This window comes from Streptopelia decaocto, assembly GCF_964273445.1.
Source record: "Streptopelia decaocto genome assembly, chromosome: 11".
Classification (NCBI taxonomy): Eukaryota; Metazoa; Chordata; class Aves; order Columbiformes; family Columbidae; genus Streptopelia; species Streptopelia decaocto.
This window is the reverse complement of record NC_138666.1, coordinates 1,414,795-1,434,539: the sequence shown is the minus strand read 5'-3', so window position 1 is coordinate 1,434,539 and position 19,745 is coordinate 1,414,795. Positions and strand designations below refer to the sequence as shown.

Genomic DNA, 19,745 nt, shown 5'->3' with positions numbered 1-19,745 from the left:
CTTGTGCTACCAAAAAACCCAGCAGACCAGGAGTAAAGGGAGAGTACTGGGGAGTACAAGGGCTCAGCCTTGCAGGTTCCTTGATTCCTCGTGGCAGCGCATCAGATTTTTTTGTCATAAACCTGCCCTAGATTTACCGACAGAGACACTCGAACAGTGGGGATTGAGTTTGCCCATGAATTCTGATGCTACTGAACTGGCAGAGCTGAAAAACTGGGGCATTTACATGAATAAAAGGAGATGCTAAGTACCCAGAACAACAACCAAAAAATCTCTCATACTTGAGGAATGAGATTATTTATTTCTTACCAGCGAACTGAACATGAGCAAGAGGATAAAGGAACTTCTGAGGAAAAACGCAGTGAATTCCAACTTACCCCCCAAATTCTCACCTAAAACAAACTTCTGTGCTAAAGAGCTTGTGGGTGTCTGTCAGCGTGAACATTGTGAGGCTGCGTGGATGTGCGTGCACGTACGTGTGTGCCTGTTTGTATGGTTTTAAAAGTCATTTTAGAAGCATCTGCTTCATGGCCCTCCTGTAAGATAAGTATTTTTCTTAGCAAAGCTAATGCAGGTTACATGTAGTTGTGCTCCCTAACATTTGCACACAGCCTGCTTTCCCATTTCTTAGCTTACAAGCTACTTGGGAACAAGCAGATCCAAGGAAGGGTTCAGAGGCCTACTCAGGAGATTAATATCATTCGCAGTTTATAGTCTTTTAAAATTATTTGTTGACGTTTTGGTTCAAGAATGGGCCAAGTCAGTCCTCCCTCTGTCAGGAACAGATGGAATGAGAAGTAGATTTTGGAAATCTTCTCCGGAGACCAAGAGCAGACACATCTGAGTATTGATATCATCTGACATTTTTAATTAAACATGATGGGGTGAGATTTTCAAAAGTATCTAAGGAAATTAGGCACCCAACTCCTAATGAATAATTCCAGCCCTAGATGCCTGTTTATGTCAATCTGCTAATTAAAGCACCCACAAACACATCTTACTGCGTGAAAAGAACCTGAGAATACCGTTCAGCTGTGATAGTAGGGGCTCAATAAGACCCAAAGTGTGTCCTGAGGATGCAGATGGAGCCGTGAGCAGCAGAGCTGGTGCAGGCCGTGTCTCCCGTCCCCCGCTGGGCTGCTGAGCACTGGCTCTTTATTTCCTTCTAAATCCCGTAGAACACCGCTCTTCTCTTAGGTAGGACTAATCCTTATTTCATATGACCGTGCCTATAGCCCAAAGTTTTGTCTTTTCTTTCCTTTCCACCGTCAGAAGCAGAATACGTTGCTGTTTTCTCCTCTGATTTCTTTAACTCTTTCTTTTCAGTGAGAGCTTCCATACTTGTTCTCTCAGGGAAGAGTTTTAAGTTCTTCAATGTGGTGACCGCTTTGAATTTAATCCCACGAGGGCAGGTCTTAGCTCCTTTGCTGAAGAGAATGAAAAATCAGCACTTGTGATGATGGCAAATGGTGCCTTCAACAGGTGTCTATGGCCCACACAGATGCAGGTCGGAGACGTTTATGGCACGCATCCTAGGAACAGTTATATAGTTATTAAGAATAATTCATTCTATTACCCTTTGTTATATGGACAAGACCTGAGTTCTGATGTCAGTTCACATGAAAACTATTGGCGTTTCACTGTGGTTTCTCAAGGCAACGAGTGCCCTTCGCATCTGCCTAGCACGGGGCTTTTCAAAGACTTACACTGTCTTTAAATGGCGATAAATCCATCTGTTTCAAGAACAGAGATTACTTAACTTCCTTGGCTTTGTGGCGAAGCTCAGCAAGTTGAACACAATCTCTCTCGTCATCTCGTTAGCGTTCTGCGCGCAGGGAAAAGAACATTTTGCTGGAGCGATGTGGAGTGCACGATGCTGTAGAGTCACCTGCACATGTCCAGACAGGAGCTGCTTCTCTCCAACTCTTAAGCACTTGTACGTTTCTTTTTTAAACACCTCATTGATTTTTCTTCCTTAAACAGAGAAGTTTTTGAAGGACTAGGAAGGACTAGGTACAGGCAGAAAGAAAATAAAGGGAGATTAGATCTTAACTAGTGGGCATATATTTCAGAGTAAATAAGAATAAGCAAAATGAAGTCCAAGCAAACGGAAAAGGGGAGCACGACATACAAAATACGTGACTTCTTTGAATGTCAGCAATCACTCCATCAGCAGTAATGCTTCTTGAAATGAAGAAGAGAGTGTGGAGGCTGAGAGAAATTTCAGGCAAATATGAAGATTTAACCCCAAAGCGAAAGGAAGGAGGAAAACAGATGTTAGCTCTTGATTAATAAGAAGTGAAAATCTTTGGGAGGAAGAAAAGATACAGCAGGAGAAAAACGAAACTCATGTTTACTGTATGTATTTATGTTTGTGTATGTATGCACATGGATATCGCACCACAAGGGGAGTGTGAATATTTTGTTATATTTTGTTTGGGTTTTTTTGCTATTGAATTTTTGGAGGTTTTGTTTGGAAAATCAGTTGGAGACAGGATGAGAAAGCACTCCAGTTTCTTTGGCAGTTTTGGTGTTGGTTGGTTGGTTGGTTCGTTGGTTGGTTTTTAAATATCCATAAGAATGAAAAAGAAAGCACATAACCCTTGAAGATGCTGCCGTGTTCTGTCTTCATCACATACATGGCAAACCCCAGGAAGAAATATCTCTGAATTCATCACCTGTGTTCCTAGGACATCTGAACAGGATCCAGTCATAATGGTCAGAAAAGGTGGATTTCCAGATGGACAAAGCTTTTGCCTCCCATGCATGGAAACATCTGCATCAAAGGATTCGTATTAGGAGATTTTAAGTGAAGTCAATGGTCTTCTGTATGGAACATCACTAAGAGGAATAGATAAAATATGCCTTTTTACTAAAAGGTTACTCTAACATCAATTTGTGTTGGTTTCTTGGAATTAGTTGTATGTGAGCTATTCTATTTGGATAGGACTAAAGGGTGTTTTTTGGATCAGGAGGTACCATTCTGGGATCTGGCACACATACAGCTCAAGAGCTTTTTTCATTCTATTATGATCACATCAGAGGTGATGCTTTCGCTTTTCTGAACATATTTCCGCGTGTTGGAGCTTCAGTTTTGAATACACATTATTAGTTCCTTTTAGCATGTCTTCCAGAAGAATGTGGATGTCTTGAGATGCACAAGTTGTTTGGTATTGCGATTTCTCATCACCTCTTGGAATACTGGAAACAGTCACATTCCAGGCTGCTCTTTCTCTTGCAACAAATTTATCCTTATTTTGTACCAGTTATCGTGAACAGTGCTTGTTTAACATTGACAGTGGCAAACGCTTAGACTTCAGTTGAATTTCCATCTTGAATGGTGTTGCTGTATTTCACCCACCTGGGTTATTTGGGCTGGGGCAGCGAAGGAGGTGGCACAGAAAGGGGGAAGAACGCGCCCTGTTGTGCTCCTTTCCTCAGTTCCTTTTCTCCCGCACACTCTCTTGGCCTCAATTCCTTCTCTTTGTTCTCCCCCGTGTCCCTTCTCTTCCCTTGTAAATCCACTTGAATGGAGGAATATTTTCTTTGTAGAACAGGAAACCATTTCCAGATTTAAAGGAGGACAGTCTGGAAAACCCCTGGGAACAATAGTCACTTCAGAAATGAAACCAGAACCCTCTGTTGTTAATACTACAACTTTGTGCCCAGATTAGAATGAAATATCTTGACTGAACACGGACTGAGCTCTCAGCTGAAGGCCTTGGACGTCCGCTTTCCAATGTCACCTCGTCACCTACACCCTCCTCGCTCCCTGGAGTCTGGACACCTTTGTTGGCACCACACGTCAAGATGAGACTTTAAAAAGAGAGAACTGACCAATTTATAATGTTTGTGAAGCCACAATACCCACAAAAACAGTAGTAGAAGATCATATTTGATATCACAAATAACACAACCTTGCATTCAAACTAGTGCTCTCATTCACTGCGAAGGCAAGTCTGGTTTTGTGATGTTCTTTTAAAGACGATTATTAATGAGCCAGAAATGAACTCTTCGGCCTCTTGCATATACATTTGAGTGCTCATCTAGCTACAGCTATTTGGAGGCAGTTTATTAACCTCCATATCAAGCGGGGTACCCATCACAAGAGCCATCACCTCAGTTAAGCTGCTCTTTTGCACGGACGTGTCTCAGCTGAGGCTGAAGATACTACGGGGAGTAGTGCCACAACCTGCCGGCTCCTCCGATGAGGGGTGGTTGTGCCAAACAGAGTGTTGCGGAAGCTTGCGAAATGGTGATGAGTTTGCAGTGGGTCTGTAGATGAACGAAGGCATCCTGTCTCCAGGTCTGTTAGTGTGGAGCTCTTGTCCTTCTTAGCTAGTTATTGAGGGAACCCTGTAACAGAGATAAGTGTTGAGCAAAGCACAGAACTTAGCTTTGAGGTTTTAAAGCAGAGGAAGGTTTTGAGTTTTGAATGTGACCACACGAATCCTTCACCGCCTAACGCTGTTTTCAAAGTTGTTTGTGGTTTGGTTTGTTTTTAACATTCGGAGCCCTCGGCATGTGCATGCCCGTGTGTTTGAGAGAGCGCGTGTTCGTGTGTGTGTGCCGGAATCCATCCCAGGAAAGAGCGCGGCAGAGATCCAGCTGCTTTTCCAGAACAGCCCCCATTCCCCAATGGACTCCAGGACACAACTTGCCCGAGCTGCTCAGGGATAACCAAACAACACAAATATTTCCTCTCCTATGGCTGCCCATGTCCACTTTCCCCCAATGGAGTGTAGTAATCTCCCTGTTTCGTTAATCACCCACTGCTGTTTTAGCCTGGCAAGCCCTGCCTGTGTGCAAACACAAACTGCGTGCAGAACTCATGGCATACACAGCACCGGTGCATTCGTTAGATGACATTACAGCACGTTCATTAACCTCCGGCAGGCTAACTTGTTGCCGTTGATGACATGGGAAGTAGTTAAGAAGCTCCCGGCACCACCTAATTTGTTCTTCCCTCAGCAGGTGCGCGGGGAAATGGGATCCCGTGCGCAGAGGGGCTGACAGCAACTCCTCTGTTAAACTCCCAACTTCTGACTTATTACTGCTGTCCTAAAAATGGGATTCCACACCCAGGCCTGGGGGAGAGGCTGTGAGAAAAAAAATAAGGCGCATCTAAAACTTTTTAGTGCTGCTGACTCAACATTCTCATCCTTTCCTTGGCTACCTGAGCCGTGAGCGGGCATGGAGATTCCCCTGCGTCCTGCTGCCATCGTAAGGATTCAGTCCCCACGCTCGTGCTCGGTGGCACGCGTTGCAGGAGGAGTTATTCTCTAGGAAAAAGTAAGCACAGAAGGCCCAGTTTTTCGAAACGGCATGTCAAAAGCTGTCTATTTAGACAGTGTATTCCCAAGCAGTAAATGAACGTGAACGTTAGACAAAAGCACTCTAGTCCTGCTTTGGGAAATAAGAGTTTTTGCAAGTGTACAAAAGCTTAGTGCTTAATGTTTTTCCTAAGTTGGATGTCTAACTTGTCAACATGCATTTTAATTTCTACAGATGATTTCTTGGATTTTTTTCTTGTACATGCACCACCGTCAATCTGAGTGCAAACCCCATTTTCCCTCTTTGACTAAATGGTTCGTGTAATTGCCTCTTCACATTTGTGCAGCTAAACCTCCCCGGTACGACTTTGAGATGGAGAAAATACACAGCAGATTGTGCTGGGAAACTTTTCTTTGTGCTAATGCAGTTTTTCCAGGATTTCTGATGGGACACCATTAGAAAATATCTTTTTTCCTTTTGTCCTTCACTTCCCCAAGTAAACAATAGGTGTTTTGCCTGCTGTGTTCTTTACTGCAATGGGTTAAATAACACAAGGAATCTGCTAATGGCTCTAGTACTTAGTCAGATTTTCAAGTAGCATCATTTGAACTTTATAAAGTTGAAATGAATAGTTCTCCTAAAGCAGGCTGTTCATTAGAGGTTGTATTGCTGGTCCCAGCAAAGCCCGGCCCAACGCGGGGTCTTGTCGGGGATGCGTGAGCAGCAAAGGCCTCGGAGGAGGAAGGTTGAAACACGTAACATGCTGTATTCATGATCACACTTGCCTTATGCTACAGTGCAGTTTTCTCTAATCTCTTTTTGGTTATTAAACAGAAAAAGACCTATCAATGCATCAAGTGCCAGATGACCTTTGAGAATGAGAGAGAGATACAAATCCATGTCGCTAACCATATGATTGGTAAGACATTCTTTAAACTAGGCCACTCATCGGCTGCTTGTTTTTTGCTGCTCTTTAAAATTCACTATTCTAATAACTTGTTAATATTCATGCTGCAATTTATTTTTTTTATCTTTCAAGGAAAATGATTTTGATGTAATGATTCTTCACTTCAAAGCTTTTTAAATATGTGGTTATAAAAGTGTTACTGCTGAGCTTTTTTCCTTATCCTTTTGAGTCCTCATGTAGCATTTTCATTTATATTAAAATCAAACTTTTGACAGTATCTTCCATTTGATAGCATAAATTTCTCTCTATCCATGTAAAAAGTACTTGCCAGTTGTCAACCACTTAGGAGCAATTATGTTTCAATTTTGCATGTCATGACATTGAATAGATTTAACTGCTAGCATTTTCCCAGCTAAGCGTGGTGAATTCCTGAGGAACATTGTCAAAACAAAACACTTACAGAGTTATTTCAGTGGGCTTTTTTTCTTCTTTTTCCAACAATTCTGGACTTGAGAAAGTTCAACTTTTCAGACGTACAGGTGTTTCAATAATCAGTGTTTGCTGCCTTTTACTACAGTCCTGTCGCAAGAGCTTGTACTGAAGTGTTGTTGGAACCTGATGGGTTGTGTTTCTGCTGCAGCTCTGCAATTGCTGTTCTGATGAACGCGAGGAAATGTTTTTCCTGTCTGTACAGATGCTATAAATATACGTGTTGGCCCAAGAGGTCAGTTTGTTTCCATGCACAGACCACAAAGGAGTGACTTACACATACCCCAGTAGGCGTATGTTGGGTGAGATCCTTCAGATCCTACACCACGCTCTGTGTGTCTTAGATGTTCACATGCAGCATTTATCTCCTGTAAGCGTAATGGTTTCCCTTCAACAATTTTACATTTAGGAGCCTGTTCTCCTCTCAAAGGATGTATGCAACTCCTATTTTCTTGGAAGTGAATTATGCATAAATACCAGAGAGGGAGAAATACGGACTGACAGGGTCTTCACACCCCCACCCTCAAATGAAAAATACACACGTCAGTCACGATAATTTTCATCCTGGAGCCAGGCAGGAGTTTGAAGTCAATGTCAAGCAGGTTAAGATGAAGATATCTAAAAATGTTTGCTTTTGTAGCAGGTGTTAATGTAATCTCTTGTTTGCAAGCCTGAAGAGTGAGATCCTTGTTAATTGGACCATAGTGATTTCATGCAGCTCCCCCCTAGTTTGTTATTATTTTTTTAAGAAGCCTGAAAGAAAGAAGTCCTTAGGCAAGCTTAGCATTTGTTTCCATTTAATTTGTGATCTGGTACCTAATAAATGATTTTTAAATACAAAGATCACAAAGTGCTGAGTTAAAGTTCTGCTTGGTTCAAGATGGGAATTCTTTTTCCTTTTAGAAAGATATAATGTCTTCATTTTCCAGTAACTTATGTGTGTTTATTTATGTATATCCGCAAAGTACTGCTGTCTGGGAAAATACACGATGAGATATGTGACATTACAAGGCTCACTATTAAGTGTTACTGGAAAAAAAACAGTGGTATTATAGAAGATATAGGAGGCTGAGAAAAGTGTGATGCTGCCGTTTGTGAAAACTGTACCTATTGTTTCCTTGAAGCAGCACATAAGTTATACATGTTTGGAAGGAACCTATATAGATACAAAGGTGTGTATGGACTCAGTTCTGTACACCTAGGACATTGTAAATGCCAGGACAAGGTAAGAAAATATGTGATTGTTCCGTGGTGGGGTCATGTCTTTGTGTCTCTTTCCTGACATATGGACTGAGAACATTGGTTGTGCTCAAGTCGTCACTTGTTTATGATGCAGTTTAGGAAAGAGCGAAGTATGGAATCGTTTAATAGGAGCGAAGCTTCCTCCTATCCAGGCATCTCAGACACTTCACAAGGTGCCGGGGCCGCCTCTTCTCCAGGACACTCGAGTGTGTTGTCAGCGAGTCTGCTGGTGGTGGTTGCTCTTCACTGGGAAGTGCTGAAGGGGGACGGAGAGACTAAATGTCACCATTTCTCCAGAAATAAATGCTCTGCAGATTTTTGGTGTTAATTTGCGTAGTGAGTACTAGCAAGGAGAGCGGTGGGTTTTCTCTCGGGCTTGCTCCCGTGCCCTTTGTTCGGAGCCCGAGAGCCTTGAGCCTTTGCTCAGGCCAAAGGAGAGAGGGACACGTGTCTCCTTTGCGTCTCCTTTCCGCTCAGGTTTATCCCTTCTCTGTTAGACCAAGTCTAGCCAGATGGGCAGTGGGAGAAAGAAGCTAATGTAGCTGTTTCCGCAGCCCAGCTGTGTGTCACAGGGGTTGTTGATGTCGTCGTTGTCAATTTAAGATCCAGAGATGAGGATTTGTTTGTACTGGGGTGTGCTGGGATCCCGGGGTGAACCCACGGGTGTTTGGGGGTGTGGAGAGCTTGTCCTCAGACTGTGCGTTCTTAGGGTTGGACTCGTCTCGACGAACTTGTATCTGTCTAAAATTAAGGTGTCTCGTTTAATATAGTCATTGAGGTGCTGTCTGGGGAAAACGAGTGATTGATACCAATCTAAGATAAGAGTTTGAGTAGGATAAGCATTTCCAGGGAGAGATTTTTATCTCTCTTTTGAATTTGAAGTGAGCCAAGACAATGAAATTAGCCTTGACATGTAATTTTTAGGTAAAAAACCCCTTGGCTTTGATAATCCAAGACCTCTCTGCAGCACTTTCTTCTCACGCTTTGAGAAACACAAAATCAATAGTTGAGATATCCTAAGCACTTGCTTAGTTTTATTCTGCTCAAGTGACTGTCAACAAAAGAGTCTCTGCTCTGTGGCAATGACATTAAGTATCAGTGTCTGTAATATCGTTAAAGAATTCAGTTATTTCTTACATCACAGTCTGAAAAAGCGCATCTACTGAAGCTGGCCGTGCCTCCCTCCTCAACCTCTGGGCTCTGGAGTCAGAGGCCCTGCTCATAATTCATGGAGGTAGGGGGTTTATATTTTTCAGCGCTGTGTGCAGGGAATTTCCAGTGCTGCTCCCACACACCGCTTTGAAAAATTACCCTTCTGCACTCCAGCCCTTCACATCCTGCGCACAAACACGGAGACACACGGGTCCCGCCTGGGTCCCCGGGGCCGGCGCGGGCTGGATGTGTCCCCAGAGGAGCGGGATGTGGATGTTTTGTTTCACTCTGCGCTGGGGCTGGGTGGAGGGCTGTAAGCACAGAACAGACGTCCTGGGCTGCGGTGAGCCGAGAAGGGATCTGTTTAGAAATGTTTCCAGCCCGGGGGGGGCCTCAAGGTGGAATTTTTAGAGAGCAGAGGTCTTTGAAACATTGCACTGATTGGGGCTCCTTTGAAACGTTTCCGTGCCCACGGAAAGGGGATCCCCCTTTGAAACATTTACAAGCACCGGGGAGTCCACCTGGGAGTAAATCAAAAACTTTCAGTAGTTCTTGCTGCCTCTGTACTTGCTCACCTCCTGTTGCGCTGACCTGGCAATGCTTAAAGCCTCTTCCCCCTTACCTCCCCCTTACCTCCCACCTCCCACAGCCTCTGATGTGCCCGTGTCTGTGTGAGGGGCCGGGGAAGATGGTCGTACACAGCCGGGGGCTCCACGGGGGCACGGAGCAGCAGCCAGACACACAGAAATCTGTCAGTGCAGCTTCTCCTTGCTGGCTGGGGGAGCTGTGGGCCTTCAGTCCCCATCACGGGGCCACCACCAAGTCCCTATGGCCACCGCCGAGTCCCCATGGCACGTGAGCGGTGGCTGCCCTGGGGACAGGCCCCGTCCCGCACTGCCAAGGGGGTCCCGCTCGGAGCCCTGTGCAGGGGACGTCAGGATTTGGCCCAGAGTTTTCCTATTGGGTTTTCACAGACCCCTTGCTCCCACAGCCAGGTCGGGTGCCCTAATTACTGTTTTTGAGGGTGGACAAAATTCCACAGGCTCGTTGCTCTCCAAGCAGGTCAGGTTGCCCAGTTCCAAGGGAAAGCAAGTTTGGAAAGGCTGAGGGAGCTGGGGCTCTTGAGCTTGGAGGAGACTGAGGGGGGACTCATTCCTGGGGATCAAGATGGAAAGGGGGAGTGTCAGGAGGATGGAGCCAGGCTCTTCTGGGTGACAACCAGTGACAGGACAAGGGGCAATGGGTGCAAACTGGAACACAGGAGATTCCACTGAAAGAGGAGAAGCAACTTGTTGGGGGTGAGGGTGGCAGAGCCTGGCCCAGGCTGCCCAGGGGGGTTGTGGAGTCTCCTTCTGTGCAGACATTCCAACCCGCCTGGACACCTTCCTGTGTAACCTCATCTGGGTGTTCCTGCTCCATGGGGGGATTGCACTGGATGAGCTTTCCAGGGCCCTTCAACCCCTGACACTCTGGGATTCTGTGTGATTCTGTGGATCCGCGCTGTCTGGGTAAGAGAAGTGGACATGGCAGTACTGCTCTCTGTCACTGTCGAGTGGGGGATCTTTTCTATTTAATGTTCAAAGAAGATGAACAACTTCCCTCAGCCTTCCTTCCCTAAGAAGGTCTCCTGGCAAATGTGCACGGGAAGCTCAGCTGGGGTGCAGTTAGTGCTGGAGGAGGGAAGACGGTGATTCCTGGTCGTGCTCTGGCACTGGGATGGCTGCAGGATGGCCCTGTCCCCGGCTCCCATCAGTGTCTGTGGGCTGGTGAGCGGCCACCTGGCTCCTCGAGGCTCAGCACAGCCCTTCCTGGCGTCGCTCCCGTCCTTACACCGGCTCCCCACCAAAATTCGCGTACAGATGTGGCGAGGGCGGGAGGGGACGCGATGTGAAGCGTGAGGCCCTGGTGGTGCTGCAGCTGCTGGGCTGTTGTTGGGCTGCTGGCCGGATCAGCGCCTCCCGTTCAACGCCGTGTTTGGAGCAGAGGGGAGTTTTCCTCGTGCTGCCCTGAGCCGCGGTGTATCGTATGGTGCGGTGTGAGGCTCCAGAGCTGAATTACCTTCCCTGCCCTTGGGCATCACGTCTCAGGTTCTGGAAGCACTCTAAGGAGTGAAGCACAAACTGGAGGGATAACATCCATCCGCAGTTACGTTTCTTTCAGATGCATACAAGTATTCCAAACAAAAAATGACCCCATAGAGGTTTATTATCTTGTTAACATTTAAAAATAATATAATATTTAAAAATAACAAAATAAGTTTGTTGCTCATAGGAAGTCGAACTGCAATAGCAACTACAGAAATACTTTTCTTAAAGGCCAGCAATTTAGAATGCTGATTTTATGTTTGGAAGAATTAGCAGTTGATACCAAGCTCAATCACTGAGATGAAACCAGCACAGTGGTGAGATAGTATTAAAAATCAAACATAAACCAATATATTCCCAGTTACTTTTTCCTCTTCTGTTTAAAAATTGAAGCAAACAGTTTTTCTCTTTTGATTTAGGGACTCGTAGTTTTCATAAATTCAGATCTTAACAAAATTGCTAATTCATATAAGATCTAAACAAAAATTAGGACTCATTTTGGATGGTCCTGAACTCCAGCCTGTCACATTAGATTCTAAGCGCACGTGTATGTGAAAAGGAGGTAGGTAAGGGTAATTTTTGCAGAAGTGACTTTGTATAGCTGTGAAAATAGTAGCCCTGGGCATGTCTGAGGAGGATGTGAAGCATCTCTGATGCTCGGGCGTGATCTTGTGAAGCGCTTTGTTCCCCGTTCTCATTGATTTGGGCGCTGAGGGCGACCACCGCGTCTCACAATCTCTCTTATAATAAAACGCTTTCTTTTATATGAAATAAATGTAGTCAATACTACAAGAAGGGCAGCTTTAACTCTTGTAAAATTCCTATTTTCCTATGTATTTTGTTTAACACAGTGCTTGAATTCTAACTGATTTAAAGTTTAGGGGGCTGTTTGCTAAATACATTCCCTTCCGTTTAGATACCGTCATGACATTGTGTCCTGAGACAAAACTGTTTAATTCCTGAGGGAAACTCTTGAGACCTAAGCGCTGGTGTTAGTTAAAGCGTATACGTGGTAGCAATGATGATGACATTGTAAAGCGTTATCTTGGTAATAGCTTTCAGGCATTAAGGCAGGCAAAAATGTGCCAGATTGTTTCTGAAGCATTAGATGCAAATTATCAACAGGAACATATTTCTGGACTCAACAGCTGAATGTGTGAATTAATTATGGACACATTAGGAACTCAAAAATATTTTTTTAACTTCGACGTTTGTAAAGCATATTCCAAGGAATTGCTCTTTTAGTGCAGAAATGAAGGTACAACCTTCCTGTGTTTACCCAGTGCTGGCTTCAATATCCAGTTCTATGTGGACTTGCTTTAATTAACAATATGTACTAGACTTCCATTTTGCAGTGGTTGGCTATTGCGAAAGACTATTTTTAGGGCAAAAAAGGCTGCGTGTACTTATCCTAACAGACAACAACATCCATGATGTTTCCACGCACACATGAGAACCCCAGTCCTGCTGCTGCAGTGGTCGGTATCAACAACGTTGGCCTTAATATAATCTATTACTTAATTGATTTCTTACTTTGAAACTGCTTCCATAACATTACGTTTTTACTGCCCCTTGCTTTCTAAGGCTGGAAGATTCATTACCCAAAATCTTAATAATTTTATTGAGCCGTACTGTGCAGATGCGGCCTCCTGCAATTGTTATCTATGCATATATGGTCAGACAAATGACTCGGTTTCATGAGAATGTGCTTTGCTTGTTTATCTACCGGGAAAGAAATAACATTTCCCTTAATGTATTCATTCACATATTCCTTTTGCATTTTTCATTTCATTTACAACTTGGTAATAGTAGTTCAGTGACATTTTTATAGCTGCTATGACAACATTCCTGTTTTGCATGATACATGCATAATCGGCGATGATCAGAGTTTTACATTGCTTTCATTCTTTCTTAACTGTGTTAAGATTCCTTACAGCCTCTAAACTCAATTTTCATATGCAGTTGTGATTACACCTGTTTAAACATTTCCCTGGTAGTTTCATATTTATTCATAAAGGGAGCAGTTGATAAAACACCTTTTCTGCAATCAGTCTGGGTTTTAAGTGTGATGTTTCTTCAAAGTTATCATTAGCGAGCACCTCAGTCTATTCCCAGCCTTTTTCAGTAAACTTTGCCCTCTATAGCAGTGACATCTCTGAATGTGTGACTTGTTCTTCATTTTATTAATGCCATTGATCTTGAAAACTGTTGTATGTTTGTATTGAAGAGTCTGCAGAGATGCTTTCTGTTTCTTTCTCAGACGTATTTATGCTGTGTATCTCTTTAAGTTCACAAATTTCTTGGCCCCTCTTTGCCGATCTTGACTGTGGAAAAGAAGGCAAGTCCTCAGCATGGGGGGGTTGGTTCTCCATGGGTCCTGCTTTTGAGAGAGAATAAAACCCAGAATATTTCCTGGGGGTGGCAGAGGGAGCAAACCCTCCACCATTTTTAGGTGTAGTCTTCAGATTCACATAAAGAACGTTTTTGGGAAGTTGTTCTCCTCGTGGGACTCACGTATGTATCAGTTCTGTCGTACAGTCTCGGTATTGGTGATTTCTTTACGGGAGCTTATGGTTTTATCTGCAGAAAGTAGATGTTACCCCCATTTCTTCTTAATGTGCCAAATGAATTTACTGGTTTGGAACCATCAGGTAGCTGTACCACCTTTGTGGAGTGACAGAAAGCTTTGTGGTTTATTTGTGAGAGAGAACTGAAATGTGGGAAGCGAACAAGGAACACAGCAATGAATCTTTGTGAAACCGGGAAAACCCATACTGGGTTAGTTAGGAATTAACTAAGATACTCTTATACCTCTTTGGGGAAACCTAGACAAGGTTCCAGACTATTTCCAGTCACAGGAAAATGGGAAAAGAAAGTATAGAATAATACTAAACTATAACTGAATTCCTTTTCTAACAATAAGAATTCTGGATTTCACTTTTTCTGGATATCTAGTTCAATATTCAGCACTTCTGAGCATTGGACCTAAAATGTTTATTTGGCCTCTTCTTTTTATTATGGAGCAAGCCTCTGGTGTTGCATCAGTGAGGGTACTGGCATACATATGCCGAACCCTAACTCTATAGTTACCAGAGAAAATGGTTTGTCTACATGTCAAAGGTCCAGATTTGTTCCTCCTGTTACTTGGTTGACTTCAAAGAGAGACATTTGGCCCGTTGCCTTTAATTATAGTTCAAACCAAACGGCATCCTTAACCTTGGGGAAGATTTAATCTGGTCTCCTAGAACAAGAGGTTACACACTGACATGGCCTTTAAAAATATCACTGCTGTTTGGTCCCAGCTGGCAAGCAAGTGGAATCAAACACAGCCCCCTCTGTGTGCTCTGCCTGTTCGGGGTACTGGCACCTTATTTTTATTCATTTGTGGAAGAAAACTTTTCTGTCCTGGGGTTCCTTACAAGTTCCTTCTGCAAAGGAAGCCCATGAAAATTATTCACATGCTTTTTACCTTTTTTCAGCATTTCAGGGCTTCTGGCACAGATAAAGCCTTTGCACGGATGGTCTCTGTCCTTTGCACCAGATGTGCGTGCTTGCTTGTATAGCAAATTTTTGTCGCAAACTCCAATTTGTTAGTAACTTCTGACAGCTTTGGGCCTTTGTAAGAATCAGGAGGTCGTTAATGGAATATTTTGAGCTGGCAGATTCATTGTGTGCCATTTAAAAAATGAAATTTCTTTAATTAACACATAACACGCTTACCATTCTTGCGACAGCCAATAACCACTGCATGATTGGACTGTAAGCCTGAGGAAGAAGACAATGTCAAACTTGAAATAACTGGAAAATCATGAAAAATCATGGAAAAAAATTGTCCTGCCACAACTGAAAAAATCCAGAGAAACTACATGCATGAATACCATGTTCTTCAGAAGAGAGAGCTCCGTAGGAGGCCAGACCGCCTCCCTGGTCGTGGTGTTTTCCACCATCGCCTTGTTCACCCCTGTGCTCCCTCCCGCCTCTCCCCTCTCTGTGCTCTGTGCTCGGGTCTGCTGTTTCCTTCTTTTGCACCCACGGAATTGATGGAGAAGAATCCAAAAAATGGACCTGCTGGAGAAGGGCCAGAGGAGCCACAGGAATGACCCAAGGCTGGAACAGCTCTGCTGGGGGACAGGCTGAGAGAGTTGGGGTGTTCAGCTGGAGAAGCTCCAGGGAGACCTTAGTGCGGCCTTTCCAGACTTAAAAGGGTCCGATAAGAAAGATGGGACAGACTTGAGCAGGGCCTGTTGTGATAGGGTAAGGGGTGATAGTTTTAAACTAAAAGAGGGGAGATTCAGGCTGGACGTGAGGAAGGAATTGTTGGCCCCGAGGGTGGTGAGAGCCTGGCCCAGGTTGGCCAGAGAGGTGGTGGCTGAACCATCCCTGGAGACATCCCAGGCCAGGCTGGATGGGGCTCTGAGCACCCTGAGCTGGTGAAGATGTCCCTGCTCATGGCAGGGGGCACTGGGGAGCTGGGGAGGGCCCTTCAGCACAAACCATCTGTGATTCTGTGAAAAATGGCACGGAATTAGAAGTACCCAGTTCTGCTGGGTATCAGTCACCACTTCAGTCAGTCACAACCACCTCGAGATCTCATCCCACCTTCACACACATCAGCCATCGGCTGGGGCCTTCAAAAGTGACCAAATCTTCCTAACATTGTGTGTGTAACTGTGACACATTTAGGTTTTACGATGACTGTATCTGATTTTGTAGTCACAGGCAGGTTTTTTAGCGTGGCTCAGGCAAGGCACATCCGTCGGGTTTAGGTTTAGCTCCAGGTACAGTTTGGCTGTTTCAAAGGATCAGCACCCGCTGGCACCACTGGTGTGTCCTCTGCTGGCATGTTGTGCACGCATCAGCTATCACATATTATTGGGGTATGGACAAATATTTCTGAAACCCCATGACTCTGAGTTACATCCAGGAATGAATATTGGCAACAAAAGTTAAATGATGAAACCTCATGCAATGAGCAGTAACTGATTCAAGCTGGGCCGGATATAGATAGCTGAAGTGGAAGGGAAGGAAAGAAAGTATTCCAGTGACATTGTATCCTGTTTTAATTTTCTAGTTAACAATTCCCACTCTTCCTCCTCGTCCCCCCACCTTTTTTTTTAAAAAAAATAGAAAATTTTTAAAAGGATTGAGCAACTTTTGACCTTTTGATTCAGTACTTGTTTGTAAAATCTAGGATTTAGGGAGGAAGAAATGAAGGGAAGGGAAGGGAAGGGAAGGGAAGGGAAGGGAAGGGAAGGGAAGGGAAGGGAAGGGAAGGGAAGGGAAGGGAAGGGAAGGGAAGGGAAGGGAAGGGAAGGGAAGGGAAGGAAAGGAAAGGAAAGGAAAGGAAAGGAAAGGAAAGGAAAGGAAAGGAAAGGAAAGGAAAGGAAAGGAAAGGAAAGGAAAGGAAAGGAACCCTCCTTACCCCTTTAAAATCTTTTGAAACTGTTAATAGCTGTGCCCGCATTTACAGAAGGACATCAATGGAGAGAATTTCCTTGGCTTATTCTGATGTGCCAGAAACTGAAACCAACAATGTCTGTGTTAAACCTGGATGAGCAACTTTCAATGAACAGGGAATTTAAATGCTGTTAGTTACTTTGTTAGGTTACTTTATATTGCATTTGAAAATCTAGAGGGAGAATGTTAGGGTTTTTAATCTAGGTAGGTTCTTTTTATGTTTTCATTGAAACTTGTAATCTTAAATGTTGTTAACAAAGTTAACATGCACTGTCAGGGCACCTAATGCCCGGGTACCCATCGCACCCCTTGGCGCAGAACCGTTCAGGTTTGGGTGCCGGAGTCCACATGCAGCTGATGTGTGGAAAACACGCTCTGTATTTTGCACATCACCTGTTTTGACACAGAAACGTGCAGTTGCTTGCAAATGCTTCTCTTCCAAGCAGCTCAGGATAGCGAATGCACAGACATTTCTTGTGAACCATGAGCTACCGAGGGGGTTTGGGTTTGTGCTCTGGTTGTCCCTGCAACCAGTCGTGCAGCCCGGGTCTGTTACCTCTAGAACTATGACTTCATACACTTTTACTATTAGCACCTGAAAATACTGGGCTTTGTTTTCCATTTCAGTGGAAATACTATTAGACCATAAGTGTACAAGGGGTAATTATATCTATCTTGCATTTTTATTCTTGTTTTAACATGACTTATTAGGGAAAGAACTCCAGAGACCCAGAATACTTGTATTAAATGGCCTAGTCAAAGAGTTTTCCCATTTTCCTAAGGCTTAATCCAGGGCTGCCATTTGCAGGCCAGCAATACAGTAAAAGCACATCATTGTACACAACATTTTATTTGGACAGCTGTATAAAAATGGCAACACACTGTGAAATCCATTAGCAGCAAAACATGTTAAATTCAGCAAAATGCAGCTCATGTGGAACACTGAAGAAGAAATTACAGTCTGAGTTTTACTAGTTGGTTATCAGAGTCTGTCTTGAATGAAGAAAATTGAATTTTTTCCATGCGTCTGCCTATAATAACAGTGAACGCTGTACATTGGCTTTTGAAACTAGTGCACACTTAGACATTCTTGCTCTGTAGATTTTTCCGCAAGATTTTTGCAAATGTAATCCTAAAATCTAAAAGTCACCAAAGGGGACAGGTTTCACTCGCACAAGTGGCTCTTGGCGTGTCGGGTCCCACTGGTGCTCACTGGTGTTACTGGGTCCCGCAGGGACTGGAGGAGGAAGAGCTCGAACTGGGAATACTGGGAATTCTCCCCTTGTCTCCCCACCAGTGCCAGCAGGACCGCAATCCTGACAACCCACAGGAGATCCTTTCACCCGGGGATAATTCCACGGGTGGATTTTGTAGTAAGGCTTTTCAGGGTTAATCAAATAGCATGGAAAAATTCCCAAAGTCTCTTGCAAAGTATTTGGCGTTTCCATGGTTCGTGCTGTTTAGCTACGAGATGTTGCTCATCAGGATAGGATGCCATTAGGTATCCTGGTACAGAAAGAAGAAATGAGTTTACTATTTCCCCCTGCCTGGTAGAAGACGAAGCAGCCGTGTTAACTTTAGCTCTAATCGTGAGATTAAAAGTCTAATGGGGAATAATATCATTTCCAGTCTTCAAAGCCCACATCACTGACCTTTGGAGAGTTTTAACTTTAACAGCCTAACGATTTCTCTTCTAGAAGATGCAAACCCCAGTCTTTCCCTTGATGCAGCAGTGAAAAGTGGATGGGTAAAGGCAAATAACTGTGTGCTGGAGTGGGCTGAACGGCTTCTGGTTGCATTCAGGACAGCTCTGAGAGGGTGTTTCCAGGCGATGTTGCCTGAGCCAGCGAGGGGGGACAGTGACCCCAGGGTTGGGGACAGTGACCCGAGGGTTGGGGACAGCGACCGCAGGGTTGGGGACGGCGCGGGGACGTCCCCGTTGTGCTGCCCCGCGCTCCGGGTGCGGGTTGTGTCTGCCGGGGCTCGTTTCCTGCGTCCGAGCGTTGGAATTTCTGGTTGCGGTTCCTGTTTGCCGCGGGGGCGAGTTCCTGCGCGGGGTCCATCCTCCCTTCTCCGCAGCCATCGGGAGAGAAAAGCCAGGACATGGGGGACTGCAAAGAGGGAGCCAAATTATATTTATAATATTAAAGTGAGTGCATTTGTGGTTTTGCCGTTCTCCAGGGCTTCTCATAAGTAGAAAAACATGAATTAGCATTTTCCATTTCCATATATTGACTGGAAAAATAGCCTGCTCTCAATTAAGACCTATAGCTTTTGGGATGTATGCAACAATTTTATAAAATATTTACAGCGAAATTTGCATTTTCCATGGTATTACAGTTTTTCTTGTGTTTAGTAGAAAGGACTTCAGGCCTAAGAGAGGAAATTCATCCAGCGTACCAGAAGAGAAATACATCTAAAATGAGATTGTTAGTGTTCACCCCAAGGAATGTCCAGCGCCGGCGGTGACCGTCAGGAGTTCTCCAAGGTCGCTTCCCCCCCAGCTATTTATTGCAGGACCCTGTTCCCTGTCCCTTTAAAACTGCCTTCGGAAGCGATTGGAGCTTTGTGCGAGACAGATAAGTAGAACATTTTTTAGCAAATGTAAATGCGCACTGTAAAGAACATCGCTATTTCCTGGCTAATTTGCAGTTGTATATTTTATGTTAATTTCACCGAAAATATTGCACCCCTGCCAGGTTTAGTAGAGGCTCACTGTGATATGAATAATTTCTAGCGAATCATTTTTTTTTCTTCATTTAAGATTTGGCACCTTTTTAAGGTTTTAATAATAGCAACAAGAAGGAAGATTTAGAACAAGTGAAACATTAGAGCCAAAGAAATTCACATTGAGAGCTCATGTAAAATAGCAAGAATAATTACATGGAAAACAGTTTCCACAGATGTTTTTCCTTGTAATGTAATAACTATTTACTAAGCTGTTTATTTTAGGCCCTTGGTTTACAATAAAATATTTATACATGCTCTGCTGTAATAAAAAAATATTGACAAAATACTATAGAGATTTTTAAAAGACAATTAGTAGTTCCCTGAGCAGAGGAGACGCAGCGGGGTGAGCGGCACCGTCCCTCTCGGTTTGTCACCGTTCGGCCAGGCTGACGGGGGATTGTGGCAAAGCA

The 19,745-nt window shown here is 44.1% G+C and overlaps 1 protein-coding gene across 2 annotated transcripts in view; it reads left to right on the top strand.

Annotated features, from left to right (window-relative positions):
• The window catches only part of ZNF423 (zinc finger protein 423), a 218,081-nt gene that overhangs the window by 128,237 nt on the left and 70,099 nt on the right, over positions 1-19,745 (top strand). For both annotated transcript variants that reach the window (XM_082062694.1, XM_082062693.1), the window contains one exon: positions 6,109-6,193. In XM_082062694.1, the coding sequence (XP_081918820.1) occupies positions 6,109-6,193 (85 nt within the window). The remainder of the gene's footprint in view (positions 1-6,108; positions 6,194-19,745) is intronic.